At 44.8% G+C, this 17,233-nt stretch overlaps 1 protein-coding gene across 1 annotated transcript; it reads left to right on the top strand.

The window, feature by feature from the left end:
* Positions 1 to 14,096: 14,096 nt before the first annotated feature.
* On the top strand, positions 14,097 to 16,660 carry LOC147977395 (uncharacterized). The gene has a single exon (XM_087519318.1). The coding sequence runs from the start codon at positions 14,130 to 14,132 to the stop codon at positions 16,503 to 16,505; it is 2,376 nt and encodes a 791-aa protein (XP_087375444.1). The 5' UTR covers positions 14,097 to 14,129; the 3' UTR covers positions 16,506 to 16,660.
* Positions 16,661 to 17,233: the final 573 nt, after the last annotated feature.

Genomic DNA, 17,233 nt, shown 5'->3' with positions numbered 1-17,233 from the left:
CGATCCGACTAAAGTGGGAGAGACAGACACCCGCTAGCCATCTTATGCAACTAGTGCATGTCAGTCGGTGGAACCAGTCTCACGTAAGAGTACGTGTAAGATCGGTCCGGGCCGCTTCATCCCACAATGCCGCCGAATCAAGATTGGACTAGTAACGGTAAGCATATTGAACAAAATCAACGCCCACAACTACTTTGTGTTCTACTCGTGCATAGAAACTACACATAGACCTAGCTCATGATGCCACTGTTGGGGAACGTAGCAGAAATTCAAAAAATTTCCTACGTGTCACCAAGATCTATCTATGGAGAGACCAGCAACGAAGGGAAGGAGAGTGCATCTACATACCCTTGTAGATCGCTAAGCGGAAGCGTTCAAGAGAACGGGGTTGAAGGAGTCGTACTCGTCGTGATCCAAATCACCAGAGATCCTAGTGCCGAACGGACGGCACCTCCGCGTTCAACACACGTACAGCCCGATGAGGTCTCCCATGCCTTGATCCAGCAAGGAGAGAAGGAGAGGTTGGGGAAGACTCCATCCAGCAGCAACACGATGGCGTGGTGGTGGTGGAGGAGCGTGGTACTCCAGCAGGGCTTCGCCAAGCACCGCAAGAGACGAGGAGGGAGAGGGGTAGGGCTGCGCCAAGAAGGAAGAATTCACATGTGCTGGGCAGCCCCAAACCTCAAGTATATATAGGGGGAGGGGAGGGGCTGCGCCCCCACCTAAGGTTCCCTCCCTAGGGGTGGCGGCAGCCCCTAGATCCCATCTAGGGGGCGGCCAAGGGGAGGGGGAGAGGGAGGCGCACCAGGCATGGGCCCTAAGGCCCATCTGCCCTTAGGGTTTGTCCCCCTCCTCCCCTTTAGGCGCCTTGGGCCCTTGTGGGGGGGGGGCGCACCAGCCCACCTGGGGCTGGTCCCCTCCCACACTTGGCCCATGCAGCCCTCCGGGGCTTGTGGCCCCACTTGGTGGACCCCCAGGACCCTCCCGGTGGTCCTGGTATGTTACCGATAAAACCCGAAACTTTTCCGGCGACCAAAACAGGACTTCTCATATATAAATCTTTACCTCCGGACCATTCCGGAACTCCTCGTGACATCTGGATCTCATCCGGACTCCGAACAACATTCGGTAACCACGTATATCTATTCCCTATAACCCTAGCGTCATCGAACCTTAAGTGTGTACACCCTACGGGTTCGGGAGTCATGCAGACATGGCCGAGACAACTCTCCGGTGAATAACCAATAGCGGGATCTGGATACCCATGCTGGCTCCCACATGCTCCACGATGATCTCATCGGATGAACCACGATGTCAAGGACTTAATCAATCCCGTATACAATTCCCTTTGTCTATCGATACGATACTTGCCCGAGATTCGATCGTCGGTATCCCGATACCTTGTTCAATCTCGTTACCGGCAAGTCTCTTTACTCGTTCCGTAACACATCATCTCGTGATCAACTCCTTGATCACATTGTGCACATTATGATGATGTCCTACCGAGTGGGCCCAGAGACACCTCTCCGTTTACACGGAGTGACAAATCCCAGTCTTGATTCGTGCCAACCCAACAGATACTTTCGGAGATACCTGTAGTGTACCTTTATAGCCACCCAGTTACGTTGTAACGTTTGGCACACCCAAAGTATTCCTACTGTATCCGGGAGTTGCACAATCTCATGGTCTAAGGAAATGATACTTGACATTAGAAAAGCTTTAGCATACGAACTACACGATCTTTGTGCTAGGCTTAGGATTGGGTCTTGTCCATCACATCATTCTCCTAATGATGTGATCCCGTTATCAACGACATCCAATGTCCATGGTCAGGAAACCGTAACCATCTATTGATCAACAAGCTAGTCAACTAGAGGCTTACTAGGGACATGGTGTTGTCTATGTATCCACACATGTATCTGAGTTTCCTATCAATACAATGAAGGAAATATGCCCTAGAGGCAATAATAAAGTTATTATTTATTTCCTTATAATCATGATAAATGTTTATTATTCATGCTAGAATTGTATTAACCGGAAACATAATACATGTGTGAATACATAGACAAACAAAGTGTCACTAGTATGCCTCTACTTGACTAGCTCGTTAATCAAAGATGGTTATGTTTCCTAGCCATGAACAATGAGTTGTTATTTGATTAACGGGATCACATCATTAAGAGAATGATCTGATTGACATGACCCATTCCATTAGCTTAGCACCCGATCATTTAGTATGTTGCTATTGCTTTCTTCATGACTTATACATGTTCCTAGGACTATGAGATTATGCAACTCCCGTTTGCCGGAGGAACACTTTGGGTGCTACCAAACATCACAATGTAACTGGGTGATTATAAAGGAGCATTACAGGTGTCTCCAAAGGTAGATGTTGGGTTGGCGTATTTCGAGATTAGGATTTGTCACTCCGATTGTCGGAGAGGTATCTCTGGGCCCTCTCGGTAATGCACATCAATTAAAGCCTTGCAAGCATTGCAACTAAATGAGTTAGTTGCGGGATGATGTATTACAGAACGAGTAAAGAGACTTGCCAGTAACGAGAGTGAACTAGGCATTGGTATACCGACGATCGAATCTTGGGCAAGTAACATACCGATGACAAAGGGAACAACGTATGTTGTTATGCGGTCTGACCGATAAAGATCTTCGTAGAATATGTAGGAGCCAATATGGGCATCCAGGTACCGCTATTGGTTATTGACCGGAGACGTGTCTCGGTCATGTCTACATTGTTCTCGAACCCGTAGGGTCCGCACGCTTAAGGTTACGATGATAGTTATATTATGAGTTTATACATTTTGATGTACCGAAGGTTGTTCGGAGTCCCGGATATGATCACGGACATGACGAGGAGTCTCGAAATGGTCGAGACATAAAGATTGATATATTGGAAGCCTATGTTTGGATATCGGAAGTGTTCCGGGTGAAATCGGGATTTTACCGGAGTACTGGGAAGGTTACCGGAACCCCCCGGGAGCTAAATGGGCCATGATGGGCCTTAGTGGAAAAGAGAAGAGGCAGCCCTACATGGGCTGTGCGCCTCCCCCTTCCCCTAGTCCTATTAGGACTAGGAGAGGTGGCCGGCCCCCTCTCTCTCTTTTCCCCCTCCGTGAATCCTATTCCAACTAGGATTGTGTGGGGGGGGGATCCTACTCCCAGAGGGAGTAGGACTCTCCTGGCGCGCCTCCTATGGCCGGCCAGCCTCCCCCCTCTAGTCCTTTATATACTGAGGCAGAGGCACCCTAGAACACACAAGTTGATCCACGTGATCTATTCCTTAGCCGTGTGCGGTGCCCCCTGCCACCATAGTCCTCGATAATACTGTAGCGGAGTTTAGGCGAAGCCCTGCTGCTGTAGTGCATCAAGATCGTCACCACGCCGTCGTGCTAACGGAACTCTTCCCCGACGCTTTGCTGGATCGGAGTCCGGGGATCGTCATCGAGCTGAACGTGTGCTCGAACTCAGAGGTGTCGTAGTTTCGGTGCTTGATCGGTTGGATCGTGAAGACGTACGACTACTTCCTCTACGTTGTGTCATCGCTTCCGCAGTCGGTCTGCGTGGGTACGTAGACAACACTCTCCCCTTTCGTTGCGATGCATCACATGATCTTGCGTGTGCGTAGGAAATTTTTTGAAATTACTACGAAACCCTACAGTGGCATCCGAGCCAGGTTATTTATGTTGATGTTATATGCACGAGTAGAACACAAGTGAGTTGTGGGCGATATAAGTCATACTGCCTACCAGCATGTCATACTTTGGTTCGGCGGCATTGTTGGACGAGACGACCCGGACCAACCTTACGCGTACGCTTACGCGAGACCGGTTCCCCCGACGTGCTTTGCACATAGGTGGCTTGCGGGCGACTGTCTCTCCAACTTTAGTTGAACCAAGTATGGCTACGCCCGGTCCTTGCGAAGGTTAAAATGGAGTCTATTTTACAAACTATCGTTGTGGTTTTGATGCGTAGGTGAGATTGGTTCTTGCTTAAGCCCGTAGCAGCCACGTAAAACTTGCAACAACAAAGTAGAGGACGTCTAACTTGTTTTTGCAGGGCATGTTGTGATGTGATATGGTCAAGACATGATGCTGAATTTTATTGTATGAGATGATCATGTTTTGTAACCGAGTTATCGGCAACTGGCAGGAGCCATATGGTTGTCGCTTTATTGTATGCAATGAAATCGCGATGTAATGCTTTACTTTATTACTAAGCGGTAGTGATAGTCGTGGAAGCATAAGCTTGGCGAGACGACAACGATGCTACGATGGAGATCAAGGTGTCACGCCGGTGACGATGGTGATCACGACGGTGCTTCGGAGATGGAGATCACAAGCACAAGATGATGATGGCCATATCATATCACTTATATTGATTGCATGTGATGTTTATCCTTTTTATGCATCTTATCTTGCTTTGATTGACGGTAGCATTATAAGATGATCTCTCACTAAATTATCAAGAAGTGTTCTCCCTGAGTATGCACCGTTGCGAAAGTTCTTCGTGCTGAGACACCACGTGATGATCGGGTGTGATAGGTTCTACGTTCAAATACAACGGGTGCAAAACAGTTGCACACGCGGAATACTCAGGTTATACTTGATGAGCCAAGCATATACAGATATGGCCTCGGAACACGGAGACCGAAAGGTCGAGCGTGAATCATATGGTAGATATGATCAACATAACGATGTTCACCATTGAAAACTACTCCATCTCACGTGATGATCGGTTATGGTTTAGTTGATTTGGATCACGTAATCACTTGGAGGATTAGAGGGATGTCTATCTAAGTGGGAGTTCCTTAATTAACTTGATTAACTGAACTTAAATTTATCATGAAACTTAGTACCTGATTAGTATCTTGCTTGTTTATGTTTGATTGTAGATAGATGGCTCGTGCTGTTGTTCCGTTGAATTTTAATGCGTTCCTTGAGAAAGCAAAATTGAAAGATGATGGTAGAAATTACACGGACTGGGTCCGTAACTTGAGGATTATCCTCATTGCTGCACAGAAGAATTACGTCCTGGAAGCACCGCTGGGTGCCAGGCCTGCTGCAGGAGCAACGCCGGATGTTATGAACGTCTGGCAGAGCAAAGCTGATGACTACTCGATAGTTTAGTGTGCCATGCTTTACGGCTTAGAATCAGGACTTCAACGACGTTTTGAACGTCATGGAGCATATGAGATGTTTCAGGAGTTGAAGTTAATATTTCAAGCAAATGCCCGGATTGAGAGATATGAAGTCTCCAATAAGTTCTATAGCTGCAAGATGGAGGAGAACAGTTCTGTCAGTGAGCACATACTCAAAATGTCTGGGTATAATAATCACTTGATTCAATTGGGAGTTAATCTTCCAGATGATAGCGTCATTGACAGAATTCTTCAATCACTGCCACCTAGCTACAAGAGCTTCGTGATGAACTATAATATGCAAGGGATGAACAAGACTATTTCCGAGCTCTTCGCGATGCTGAAAGCTGCGGAGGTAGAAATCAAGAAGTAGCATCAAGTGTTGATGGTCAACAAGACCACTAGTTTCAAGAAAAAGGGCAAAGGGAAGAAGAAGGGGAACTTCAAAAAGAACGGCAAGCAAGTTGCTGCTCAAGAGAAGAAACCCAAGTCTGGACCTAAGCCTGAAACTGAGTGCTTCTACTGCAAGCAGACTGGTCACTCAAAGCGGAACTGCGCAAGTATTTGGCGGATAAGAAGGATGGCAAGGTGAACAAAGGTATATGTGATATACATGTTATTGATGTGTACCTTACTAGAGCTCGCAGTAGCACCTAGGTATTTGATACTGGTTCTGTTGCTAATATTTGCAACTCGAAACAGGGACTACGGATCAAGCGAAGATTGGTTAAGGACGAGGTGACGATGCACGTGGGAAACGGTTCCAAAGTCGATGTGATCGCAGTCGGCACGCTACCTCTACATCTACCTTCGGGATTAGTATTAGACCTAAATAATTGTTATTTGATGCCAGCGTTAAGCATGAACATTATATCTGGATCTTGTTTGGTGCGAGACGGTTATTCATTTAAATTAGAGAATAATGGTTGTTCTATTTATATGAGTAATATCTTTTATGGTCATGCACCCTTGAAGAGTGGTCTATTCTTGTTGGATCTCGATAGTAGTAACACACATATTCATAATGTTGAAGCCAAAAGATGCAGAGTTGATAATGATAGTGCGACTTATTTGTGGCACTACCATTTAGGTCATATCGGTGTAAAGCGCATGAAGAAACTCCATTCTGATGGACTTTTGGAACCACTTGATTATGAATCACTTGGTACTTGCGAACCGTGCCTCATAGGCAAGATGACCAAAACGCCGTTCTCCGGTACTATGGAGAAAGCAACAGATTTGTTGGAAATCATACATACAGATGTATGTGGTCCGATGAATATTGAGGCTCGTGGCGGATATCGTTATTTTCTCACCTTCACAGATGATTTAAGCAGATATGGGTATATCTACTTAATGAAACATAAGTCTGAAACATTTGAAAAGTTCAAAGAATTTCAGAGTGAAGTTGAAAATCATCGTAACAAGAAAATAAAGTTTCTACGATCTGATCGTGGAGGAGAATATTTGAGTTACGAGTTTGGTGTACATTTGAAAAATTGCGGAATAGTTTCGCAACTCACGCCACCCGGAACACCTCAGCGTAATGGTGTGTCCGAACGTCGTAATCGTACTTTACTAGATATGGTGCGATCTATGATGTCTCTTACTGATTTACCGCTATCGTTTTGGGGATACGCTCTAGAGACGGCCGCATTCACGTTAAATAGGGCACCATCAAAATCCGTTGAGACGACGCCTTATGAACTGTGGTTTGGCAAGAAACCAAAGTTGTCGTTTCTGAAAGTTTGGGGCTGCGATGCTTATGTGAAAAAGCTTCAACCTGATAAGCTCGAACCCAAATCGGAGAAATGTGTCTTCATAGGATATCCAAAGGAAACTATTGGATACACCTTCTATCACAGATCCGAAGGCAAGACTTTTGTTGCTAAATTCGGAAACTTTCTGGAGAAGGAGTTTCTCTTGAAAGAAGTGAGTGGGAGGAAAGTAGAACTTGACGAGGTAACTGTACCTACTCCCTTATTGGAAAGTAGTACATCACAGAAAACTGTTTCTATGACACCTACACCAGTTAGTGAGGAAGCTAATGATGATGATCATGAAACTTCAGAACAAGATACTGCTGAACCTCGTAGATCAACCAGAGTAAGATCCGCACCAGAGTGGTACGGTAATCCTGTTCTGGAAGTCATGTTATTAGATCATGATGAACCTGCGAACTATGAAGAAGCGATGGTGAGCCCAGATTCCGCAAAGTGGCTTGAAGCCATGAAATCTGCGATGGGATCCATGTATGAGAACAAAGTGTGGACTTTGGTTGACTTGCCCGATGATCGGCAAGCAATTGAGAATAAATGGATCTTCAAGAAGAAGACTGACGCTGACGGTAACATTACTGTCTACAAAGCTCGACTTGTCGCTAAAGGTTTTCGGCAAGTTCAAGGGATTGACTACGATGAGACCTTCTCACCCGTAGCGATGCTTAAGTCTGTCCGAATCATGTTAGCAATTGCCGCATTTTATGATTATGAAATTTGGCAGATGGATGTCAAAACTGCATTCCTGAATGGATTTCTGGAAGAAGAGTTGTATATGATGCAACTAGAAGGTTTTGTCGATCCAAAGGGAGCTAACAAAGTGTGCAAGCTCCAGCGATCCATTTATGGACTGGTGCAAGCCTCTCAGAGTTGGAATAAACGTTTTGATAGTGTGATCAGAGCATTTGGTTTTATACAGACTTTTGGAGAAGCCTGTATTTACAAGAAAGTGAGTGGGAGCTCTATAGCATTTCTGATATTATATGTGGATGACATATTGTTGATTGGAAATGATATAGAATTTCTGGATAGCATAAAAGGATACTTGAATAAGAGTTTTTTAATGAAAGACATCGGTGAAGCTGCTTACATATTAGGCATTAAGATCTATAGAGATAGATCAAGACGCTTAATTGGACTTTCACAAACAACATACCTTGACAAAATTTTGAAGAAGTTCAAAATGGATCAAGCAAAGAAAGGATTCTTGCCTGTGTTACAAGGTGTGAAATTGAGTAAGACTCAATGCCCGACCACTGCAGAAGATAGAGAGAATATGAAAGATGTTCCCTATGCATCACCGATAGGATCTATCATGTATGCAATGCTGTGTACCAGACCTGATGTGTGCCTTGCTATAAGTCTAGCAGGGAGGTACCAAAGTAATCCAGGAGTGGATCACTGGACAGCGGTCAAGAACATCCTGAAATACCTGAAAAGGACTAAGGATATGCTTCTCGTATATGGAGGTGACAAAGAGCTCATCGTAAAAGGTTACGTTGATGCAAGCTTTGACACTGATCCGGACGATTCTAAATCGCAAACCGGATACGTGTTTACATTAAACGGTGGAGCTGTCAGTTGGTGCAGTTCTAAACAAAGCGTCGTAGCGGGATCTACATGTGAAGCGGAGTACATAGCTGCTTCGGAAGCAGCAAAGGAAGGAGTCTGGATGAAGGGGTTCATATCCGATCTAGGTGTCATACCTAGTGCATCGGGTCCAATGAAAATCTTTTGTGACAATACTGGTGCAATTGCCTTGGCAAAGGAATCCAAATTTCACAAGAGAACCAAGCACATCAAGAGACGCTTCAATTCCATCCGGGATCTAGTCCAGGTGGGAGACATAGAGATTTGCAAGATACATACGGATCTGAATGTTACAGACCCATTGACTAAGCCTCTTCCACGAGCAAAACATGATCAGCACCAAGGCTCCATGGGTGTTAGAATCATTACAGTGTAATCTAGATTATTGACTCTAGTGCAAGTGGGAGACTAAAGGAAATATGCCCTAGAGGCAATAATAAAGTTATTATTTATTTCCTTATAATCATGATAAATGTTTATTATTCATGCTAGAATTGTATTAACCGGAAACATAATACATGTGTGAATACATAGACAAACAAAGTGTCACTAGTATGCCTCTACTTGACTAGCTCGTTAATCAAAGATGGTTATGTTTCCTAACCATGAACAATGAGTTGTTATTTGATTAACGGGATCACATCATTAAGAGAATGATCTGATTGACATGACCCATTCCATTAGCTTAGCACCCGATCGTTTAGTATGTTGCTATTGCTTTCTTCATGACTTATACATGTTCCTATGACTATGAGATTATGCAACTCCCGTTTGCCGGAGGAACACTTTGGGTGCTACCAAACGTCACAACGTAACTGGGTGATTATAAAGGAGCATTACAGGTGTCTCCAAAGGTAGATGTTGGGTTGGCGTATTTCGAGATTAGGATTTGTCACTCCGATTGTTGGAGAGGTATCTCTGGGCCCTCTCGGTAATGCACATCAATTAAAGCCTTGCAAGCATTGTAACTAAATGAGTTAGTTGCGGGATGATGTATTACAGAACGAGTAAAGAGACTTGCCGGTAACGAGATTGAACTAGGTATTGGTATACCGACGATCGAATCTCGGGCAAGTAACATACCGATGACAAAGGGAACAACGTATGTTGTTATGCGGTCTGACCGATAAAGATCTTCGTAGAATATGTAGGAGCCAATATGGGCATCCAGGTCCCGCTATTGGTTATTGACCGGAGACGTGTCTCGGTCATGTCTACGTTGTTCTCGAACCCGTAGGGTCCGTACGCTTAAGGTTACGATGATAGTTACATTATGAGTTTATACATTTTGATGTACCGAAGGTTGTTCGGAGTCCCGGATATGATCACGGACATGACGAGGAGTCTCGAAATGGTCGAGACATAAAGATTGATATATTGGAAGCCTATGTTTGGATATCGGAAGTGTTCCGGGTGAAATCGGGATTTTACCGGAGTACCGGGAAGGTTACCGGAACCCCCCAGGAGCTAAATGGGCCATGATGGGCCTTAGTGGAAAAGAGAAGAGGCAGCCCTACATGGGCTGTGCGCCTCCCCCTTCCCCTAGTCCTATTAGGACTAGGAGAGGTGGCCGGCCCCCTCTCTCTCTTTTCCCCCTCCGCGAATCCTATTCCAACTAGGATTGGGGGGGAATCCTACTCCCAGAGGGAGTAGGACTCTCCTGGCGCGCCTCCTATGGCCGGCCAGCCTCCCCCCTCTAGTCCTTTATATACTGAGGCAGAGGCACCCTAGAACACACAAGTTGATCCACGTGATCTATTCCTTAGCCGTGTGCGGTGCCCCCTGCCACCATAGTCCTCGATAATACTGTAGCGGAGTTTAGGCGAAGCCCTGCTGCTGTAGTGCATCAAGATCGTCACCACGCCGTCGTGCTGACGGAACTCTTCCCCAACGCTTTGCTGGATCGGAGTCCGGGGATCGTCATCGAGCTGAACGTGTGCTCGAACTCGGAGGTGCCGTAGTTTCGATGCTTGATCGGTTGGATCGTGAAGACGTACGACTACTTCCTCTACGTTGTGTCATTGCTTCCGCAGTCGGTCTGCGTGGGTACGTAGACAACACTGTCCCCTCTCGTTGCGATGCATCACATGATCTTGCGTGTGCGTAGGAAATTTTTTGAAATTACTACGAAACCCAACATACAATTCTAGCATGGATAATAAACGATTATCATGAACAAGGAAATATAATAATAACCAATTTATTATTGCCTCTAGGGCATATTTCCAACATAAGTAAATGGAGGGAGTAGGTTAGGCTTAGGCTATGTGGGAAGGCGGTATGCCTTAGGAGAGGAGATGGTCTTCGTGCTTTGTTTCGAGGAGATTTATTGGCGAAAACATGGAGACAACAATGGCTAGCCAATGTCAACTCAAATACTGCTTACTTTGATGCGATTGCTAATGGTCGCCAGTGGAGATCCTCCATCCATTTTCCTTTGCAATGGGGATGACACTATTGCTAACTCGGTCGCATTACAAAATCACATTTCTGTCAAATTATACAAGAGCTTCTAGCCTATGCTAAGAGTAGGTTTCCATCTGGACGATGCGTTCAACAAGGGTCTCATTAATATCAAGTGTCTAAACTATGGAGGTGTTGATGTTGTTGGCCATGTTCCCAGAGGTGGAGTCTATTAGGAAACATATGCCCGTTGCCTTGATTAATGGCATCTTCAAGATACTTGTCAAGGGCTTTGATACGTCTCAAATGTATGTATATTTTTTTGAAGTATTCATGCTATATTGGCATCATTTACATAGGATTTTGGCACAATTTTATATTAATTTTTTTGTACTAACATACTAATCTAGTGCCAAGGCCAATTATTCTTTTAGTGATGCAGAGACAATTTTTTGGGTTGAAACAAAATATTAAAGAAACACTTGTACAATTCCGATTGAGGCTTGCTTCAGAAGGTAACTTGGTGTGGAAATTTCTGAACCACTTTTCAAATTTCATGATGATATCCCTTAAGGAACTCCCGTGGTCCATTGTGGTGGTCAGGGCACAGATCCAGCGAACCAGAAAACTGTTCCCCCAAAGTCAGATACGATCTGAGGGAGGCATGGATTTTCCTTTTATTTATATCAACTGTACAACTATTTCCCTGATGCATGCAATAAAATCACATATGTAAAATTTGTGCTAGGGCAACTCATCGGTACAATGTAATTACATCATATGTACAACTATTGGCGTGCCCATTATATCATTGCTTAGACTGAGCAAGGACAACATAACATCTCCACCTTAGACACCTACTCCCTCTGTTCCGTAATATGTGGTCTATATATTTTGATTTCAGCCATACTTTTGAGAGTTTGACCAAGTTTATAGAAGAAAATATGGAATTCTACAATACCAAATTAATATAAATACATCCATCATGAAAAAAAATCCATAATATATTTAGTTGGTATCACGATTATGTTATCTTGTCTATAATTTAGTCAAACATTAAAAGGTTTGACCTAGGACAAAATCAATTGGGCTTATAATATGAAAGAGGCAGAATATCTTGGTGCTCACATAACTAAAAGGACTTTTGGAACAAAATTGTATAATTGATGCTGACATAAATAAAAAGAGCTTCTTTGTAAAAAAATAAATACTCTTACTGTTGTCCTAAACATGTATATTATCTTGCTAAAGAACTATATTCTTACTGTTGTCATAAAAGCTACTTCTAACCACAACCACCATTCAAAGTTAATGGTACCAATGCATACTTCGGGAGGTTGTCTTCTTTACATGTTTTCTAGTAGGTTACTAAAGAGGAAAATGTTTCCTTCAATCATAGTCCTCTCATATCTTTTCTAATCGCAAAATGTACAACTACGGGTGACTTCTTCCACCGACTTATGCTCAAAGTTAAACATTATCGTCAAAGAGGTATCTTTCCCAATCTTAACTTGTATGGTTTAAAGTGGCGTCTGTCTAGGGCACATCTAGATGTGCCCTAGTTATTGCACATCTGAGTGACTCAATCAAACTCGAATGTAAAATAAAAAAGACAAAAGAAAATGCTTGCACGAATCTTAACATAAATTTAATGACATAGGACTTAGATGTGCTATACTTAGAGCATATCTAGATGTGCTTTAGCAAAACTGATAACTTATTTGTAATTTTCCTACCAGCCTTGTGGATAGATTTAAGATAAATGCATTTTATAGAGCTAAAAATAGCAAGAAACAAGAGTTTTATGACCTTAACAGATTTACCATAATGAGTTGTTAAAATAATCTTGTCCCACATGTAGGATTTTTCTTACGTTGTCCTTCTATCCGTACAATAAAGGATTTCTCTTTGTTATTATAAGTCATATGAAAGCAGGAGATTCTTCATAAATAAACATAGTCATATGCTAGAGTCACATGGATGCGTATCTGTCTGAGTTAGCTTATTTTGAATCATGAACATGATGGTGGTTATCTAAATTAGAGATACCTTTTGTCGTGGATGACAAAGCAAAAAATACTTATATGATTTTAATCATAGATTTTTTATTTACACAAGGAGTCTAGGACTAACAACCTTTTATATCTACTTTGAATGATTGTGCTACTTTATGAGTTTCGGTGTTTTTTCTTTTTTTATACCAAATAGCTTGATTTATAATGTCTTGTTTTCTCCCACTTTAGAAGTTCACATGTGTGTAAAATACAAGCACTTTGGTATAATATTCCAATAATATAAAATATAGGGTGTGTTACTTATTTACATGGAGTCATTCTTGAAAACTCAATGTACCTCACAAGTTTATATTTAAGCAATGAATGTTCCAGAGAAATAAACTAGAGAGGATCCTGCTTATGTCATGCTATTGTTATGGATATTGCCTCGATGTTTTTGGACCAAAATATATGGTAGAGAGTGATTCTACGCAATGCATTCCAAAATTATTTTTCCTGTATATACATTTCTAGAACACCACAATGATTCCGTATTTAGTGTGTTTTAGCTTTTATTATGTATTCCCATTATATAATTTTGGTTTACTAGCACCATATTGTGCTAGAGTAGAGTTTCTAATACTGTGAGTGATGGCGCTAACAATCAAATTCCATCTACTCCCTCTGGCTTCAGAAACGATATTATATTATGGAACGGAGAGAGTAGTTTGTTGCGAACTTTTTTAGCACAACATCCAACTATTTTAGATTTCACTTTTATTATGTCCACAATAATAAATTCAACTATAGATGTTGCCCGTGCATTTGCGCGGGCCACTTTTTTAGTTGGATGAAAAACAGAAGGTTGTTGCCGAAAAAATATGAGGAACTTTTTTTCTATCTAGAACTATATATTATTTTTATTTTTTCCGGATATAAAACTATATATATTGTTTTGAAGGCTGTACAGAGACTGTGTCTTTTTAATTTTATGTACTGCTCCCTTGAGTTAAAGTCCTTTTTCCGGTGAAGGAACAAAGTGGTAAAGAACTACATATGTATGCATGCATGTGAGGTTATCATGCCAAGCACTCAAGAGAACCTTCGCATGCACCGTACTCACTGTGTGGTGCTTACATATATATGTACGCGCGCCCCCAGGAAGCAGCTAAGCTGAGCTAGTTAGCAAGAGCGCAAGTCGATATCAAGATGGGCTTCTTGCACTTGAATACCAGTAATGACATTTTGCACAGTTGCGCGGCACACGACCTCACAGATTTTAAAAACACCATTTTCTACAACCTCACCGACTCCTACGTCGCCCAGTTCAACCACACCACCACCTTGCTCACCTCCATCATCATGTTCGTCCTCGCAGCGCTCTTCTTCAACCTCAACCTCTTCAGTAGGCTCTCCGACGTCAGCGCCATCCTCGACCCCAGCGTCCGCCTCTTCATCACCTCCGCGCTCTCCCTCTTCCTCCCCGTCATGTCCTACCTCTTCTCCGAGGCCAGGAACGCCACCGGCGGTGCCCGCTCCAAGTTCACCGACGAGTTGCCCCTGCGAGCCCGGCTCATCCTCATCTGGATGCTCCTTGTGGAGCTCCTCCGCAAGAAGGCCGAGGAGATCCACATGCAGGGTTACTCCGGCACCATGGACCGTGTGGGGCGTGTCCTCTTGCTGGGGAGCTTTGTCTTCTTCCACTTGCATGATGCTGGCAAGCGGTCCATGCTGGGCATCCTCTGGCTTCTCTGTGCCACAAGGCTTGTACAGAGGATCGTCTTCACCGAGGTCGGGAAACGCTCCCTTGCCTACGGTGTAGGCAAGAATGCTCGGCTCATCACCTCCTACATGGCTCAAGTGCTCGAAGAAGATCAAATGGAGCACCGTCACCATTGCCTGGATGGAGACGAGCTACTCAGGGGGTGCAAGTACGCGGTGATGGAAGAAGAGAATCTGGTGGTTCAGGCCAGCCCGGATGGCTACCGCCTAACCAGCGACGCCGCCGCCGTCACCGTGGGCAAGATCTGGGGGCTTGCCGATATCTCTTCCCTGGACGGAGATAAACGTCTGAGGCAGCTCTGCCTCTCCTTTGCACTCTTCAAGCTGCTGCGCCGGAGGTTCGAGCGCCTGCCGGCAATGACCGCGGCGGAGACCCGCAGCTACCGGGAACTCATCTTCAAAGGTATGCGCAGCAACATAGAGAAAGAGACAGCAGAGGCAAACACGGGCATGGCGGAGGCCCTGTTCCGGCTGACCAACGACGAGCTCAGCTTCCTATGCGAGTATTACCACCCGGTTGTCCCCGTCGTCCTGGCAAGTCCCTTCTTCCTGCTCGCCAACTACTTGCTGCTCCCGCTGCTCGTCTTGGTCCTCTGCCTCGTACTCATCGTCCTCTGCACCAACGGCGACGTCGGCTACGCCCGGGACAGCATCAAGGACGACAACTACTTTACTTTCTTCAGCGTAACCACTATGATGACCGGGTGCCTGCCTAAAATCTTTACTTCCCGCTTAGTTTTCTTCTCCTTCTTGGACTTCTCCATCACCTCGCTCCTATTCCTCATGGTTGTCTACGAGGAAGTGTGGGAGTTCCTCGTCCTTGTGCTCTCCGACTGGTTCATGGTGTCACTGCTCTGCAAGTACGCTGTGAAACCCGACGGGCGCCTTGGCCACGTCTTCCGTTGGGCCATCCACGGCATCACGGGGATGCGAAGCGCAATGCATCGCCCACACATTAGCTTCAACCAGCTATGTGTCGTGAGGTTTTGCTGGCTAGCAATGCCGTTTTCGTTCTCGCTCCCTGTGACGTTGCCCATCATACCATTACCAGCCATGCCTGTGCCGGACCAGGTGAAGCTTTCCATCATGGAGTATCTCGCCAACAAGTTGCACGACCTTCATGGCAACCCCACCTCACTTACACTGAGCAGAGGCGGGTTCGCGCTTGCAGACCACACGGATCTCTTGCCTTTCTGCGACAGTGACAGCGTCGCCGAGGTTATCCTTACTTGGCACATCGCCACCAGCCTCTTCGAGGTGGAGCATTCTACATCTTCTGATGATCATGCTCAGGCTCAGAGCCTGTCCAAGTACTGCGCTTACCTGGTGGCCATCCACCCGGAGCTGCTCCCCGAATACCAGGAGAGCACGGAGCTCGTGTTCAAGGACATGATGCTCGAGCTGAGTCGCGTTCTCGGGTTCTGGCGCTGCTACTTCTCGACGTGTGTCAACACCCGGTACAACAAGATCATGGGTGCCGCAAAGAAGCCGAGCAGTACCCCAAGAAATGTGGTGAAAAGAGGCGCGGAGTTAGCGCACAAGTTGGTGAATAAAGCCCAGAATGCCCAGGATTCTGACGAAGCGGTGTGGAAGCTGCTGGCAAATCTTTGGATGGAGCTCGTCGTCTACGTCGCGCCATCCAGCGACGATGGTTGTATAATGGGGCACGAGAAACTACTAGTCAAGGGTGGCGAGTTCATCACCATGATCTGGGCGCTCGCCTCGCACGCTGGCATAAGCCGTCCAGCCGATATACCACGGGCGGACGTCGCAATCGAACGTGTAACTGATGTTATTGTATAGATTACCAGGAGCTCTAGATCGGTCTGTGTCTATTTTAGTGTGGTGGTACGTACGTGTGCATGAAGTGTGCTGTGCCGCTTGCCATGTGTGTGTGATGTTCTTTTGTCTTTTTTGAGTTTTATGTGTGAGAGCATCACAAACGGTTTGGGGTTTCATTTTCCTGAGTCGGCGGTGATGCTTGTACTGTCGTTGACATGGCCAGGGGCAGAGACCAAGAAGAAAACACAATAATGAAGCAACACGCACAAGGGACGCGAATTTGGTGCTCCTATATGCGCCAAATAATTTAGATATAGAGAAAAGGTCAAAAAGAATCGAATCTTAGTTGTAATCAGATATGATCAACCATTGTACTCTGGTAAAAAGTTTGGCCAAAAAATTATTGCCATAGACTTCAGGGCACACAAAAAAACCGGCAATGCTACACGTACAAACAGTTTACAGGCTTTTACAGGTGGGTTAGTTTTTATTGGTCAACAAGTGAGCGGGACGGCCCACCCCCTGAAAATCAGGGGGGAGGGGGGGAGGGGGGGGAGAGAGGTTTGTGATTGGTTGTTAGATGGAAAGAGCTTGTAAAAACTTGTAAATCTTTGTATGTCTAGCATTTTTGAAAAAAAACAAATCTATGACGACAATATAGCGTGAATAGTACTTTCTATATGCGCTAGTAACTACTAACGGTACTTGGTTGCATCTTAGTCTCCTACTAGGTCTGGCTATATGATGTG

This window comes from Triticum urartu, chromosome 4A (assembly GCF_056163025.1).
Source record: "Triticum urartu cultivar PI428250 chromosome 4A, HENAU_Tu73, whole genome shotgun sequence".
Lineage (NCBI taxonomy): Eukaryota > Viridiplantae > Streptophyta > Magnoliopsida > Poales > Poaceae > Triticum > Triticum urartu.
The sequence above is the reverse complement of the archived record's forward strand: the minus strand, read 5'-3'. Positions and strand labels throughout refer to the sequence as shown.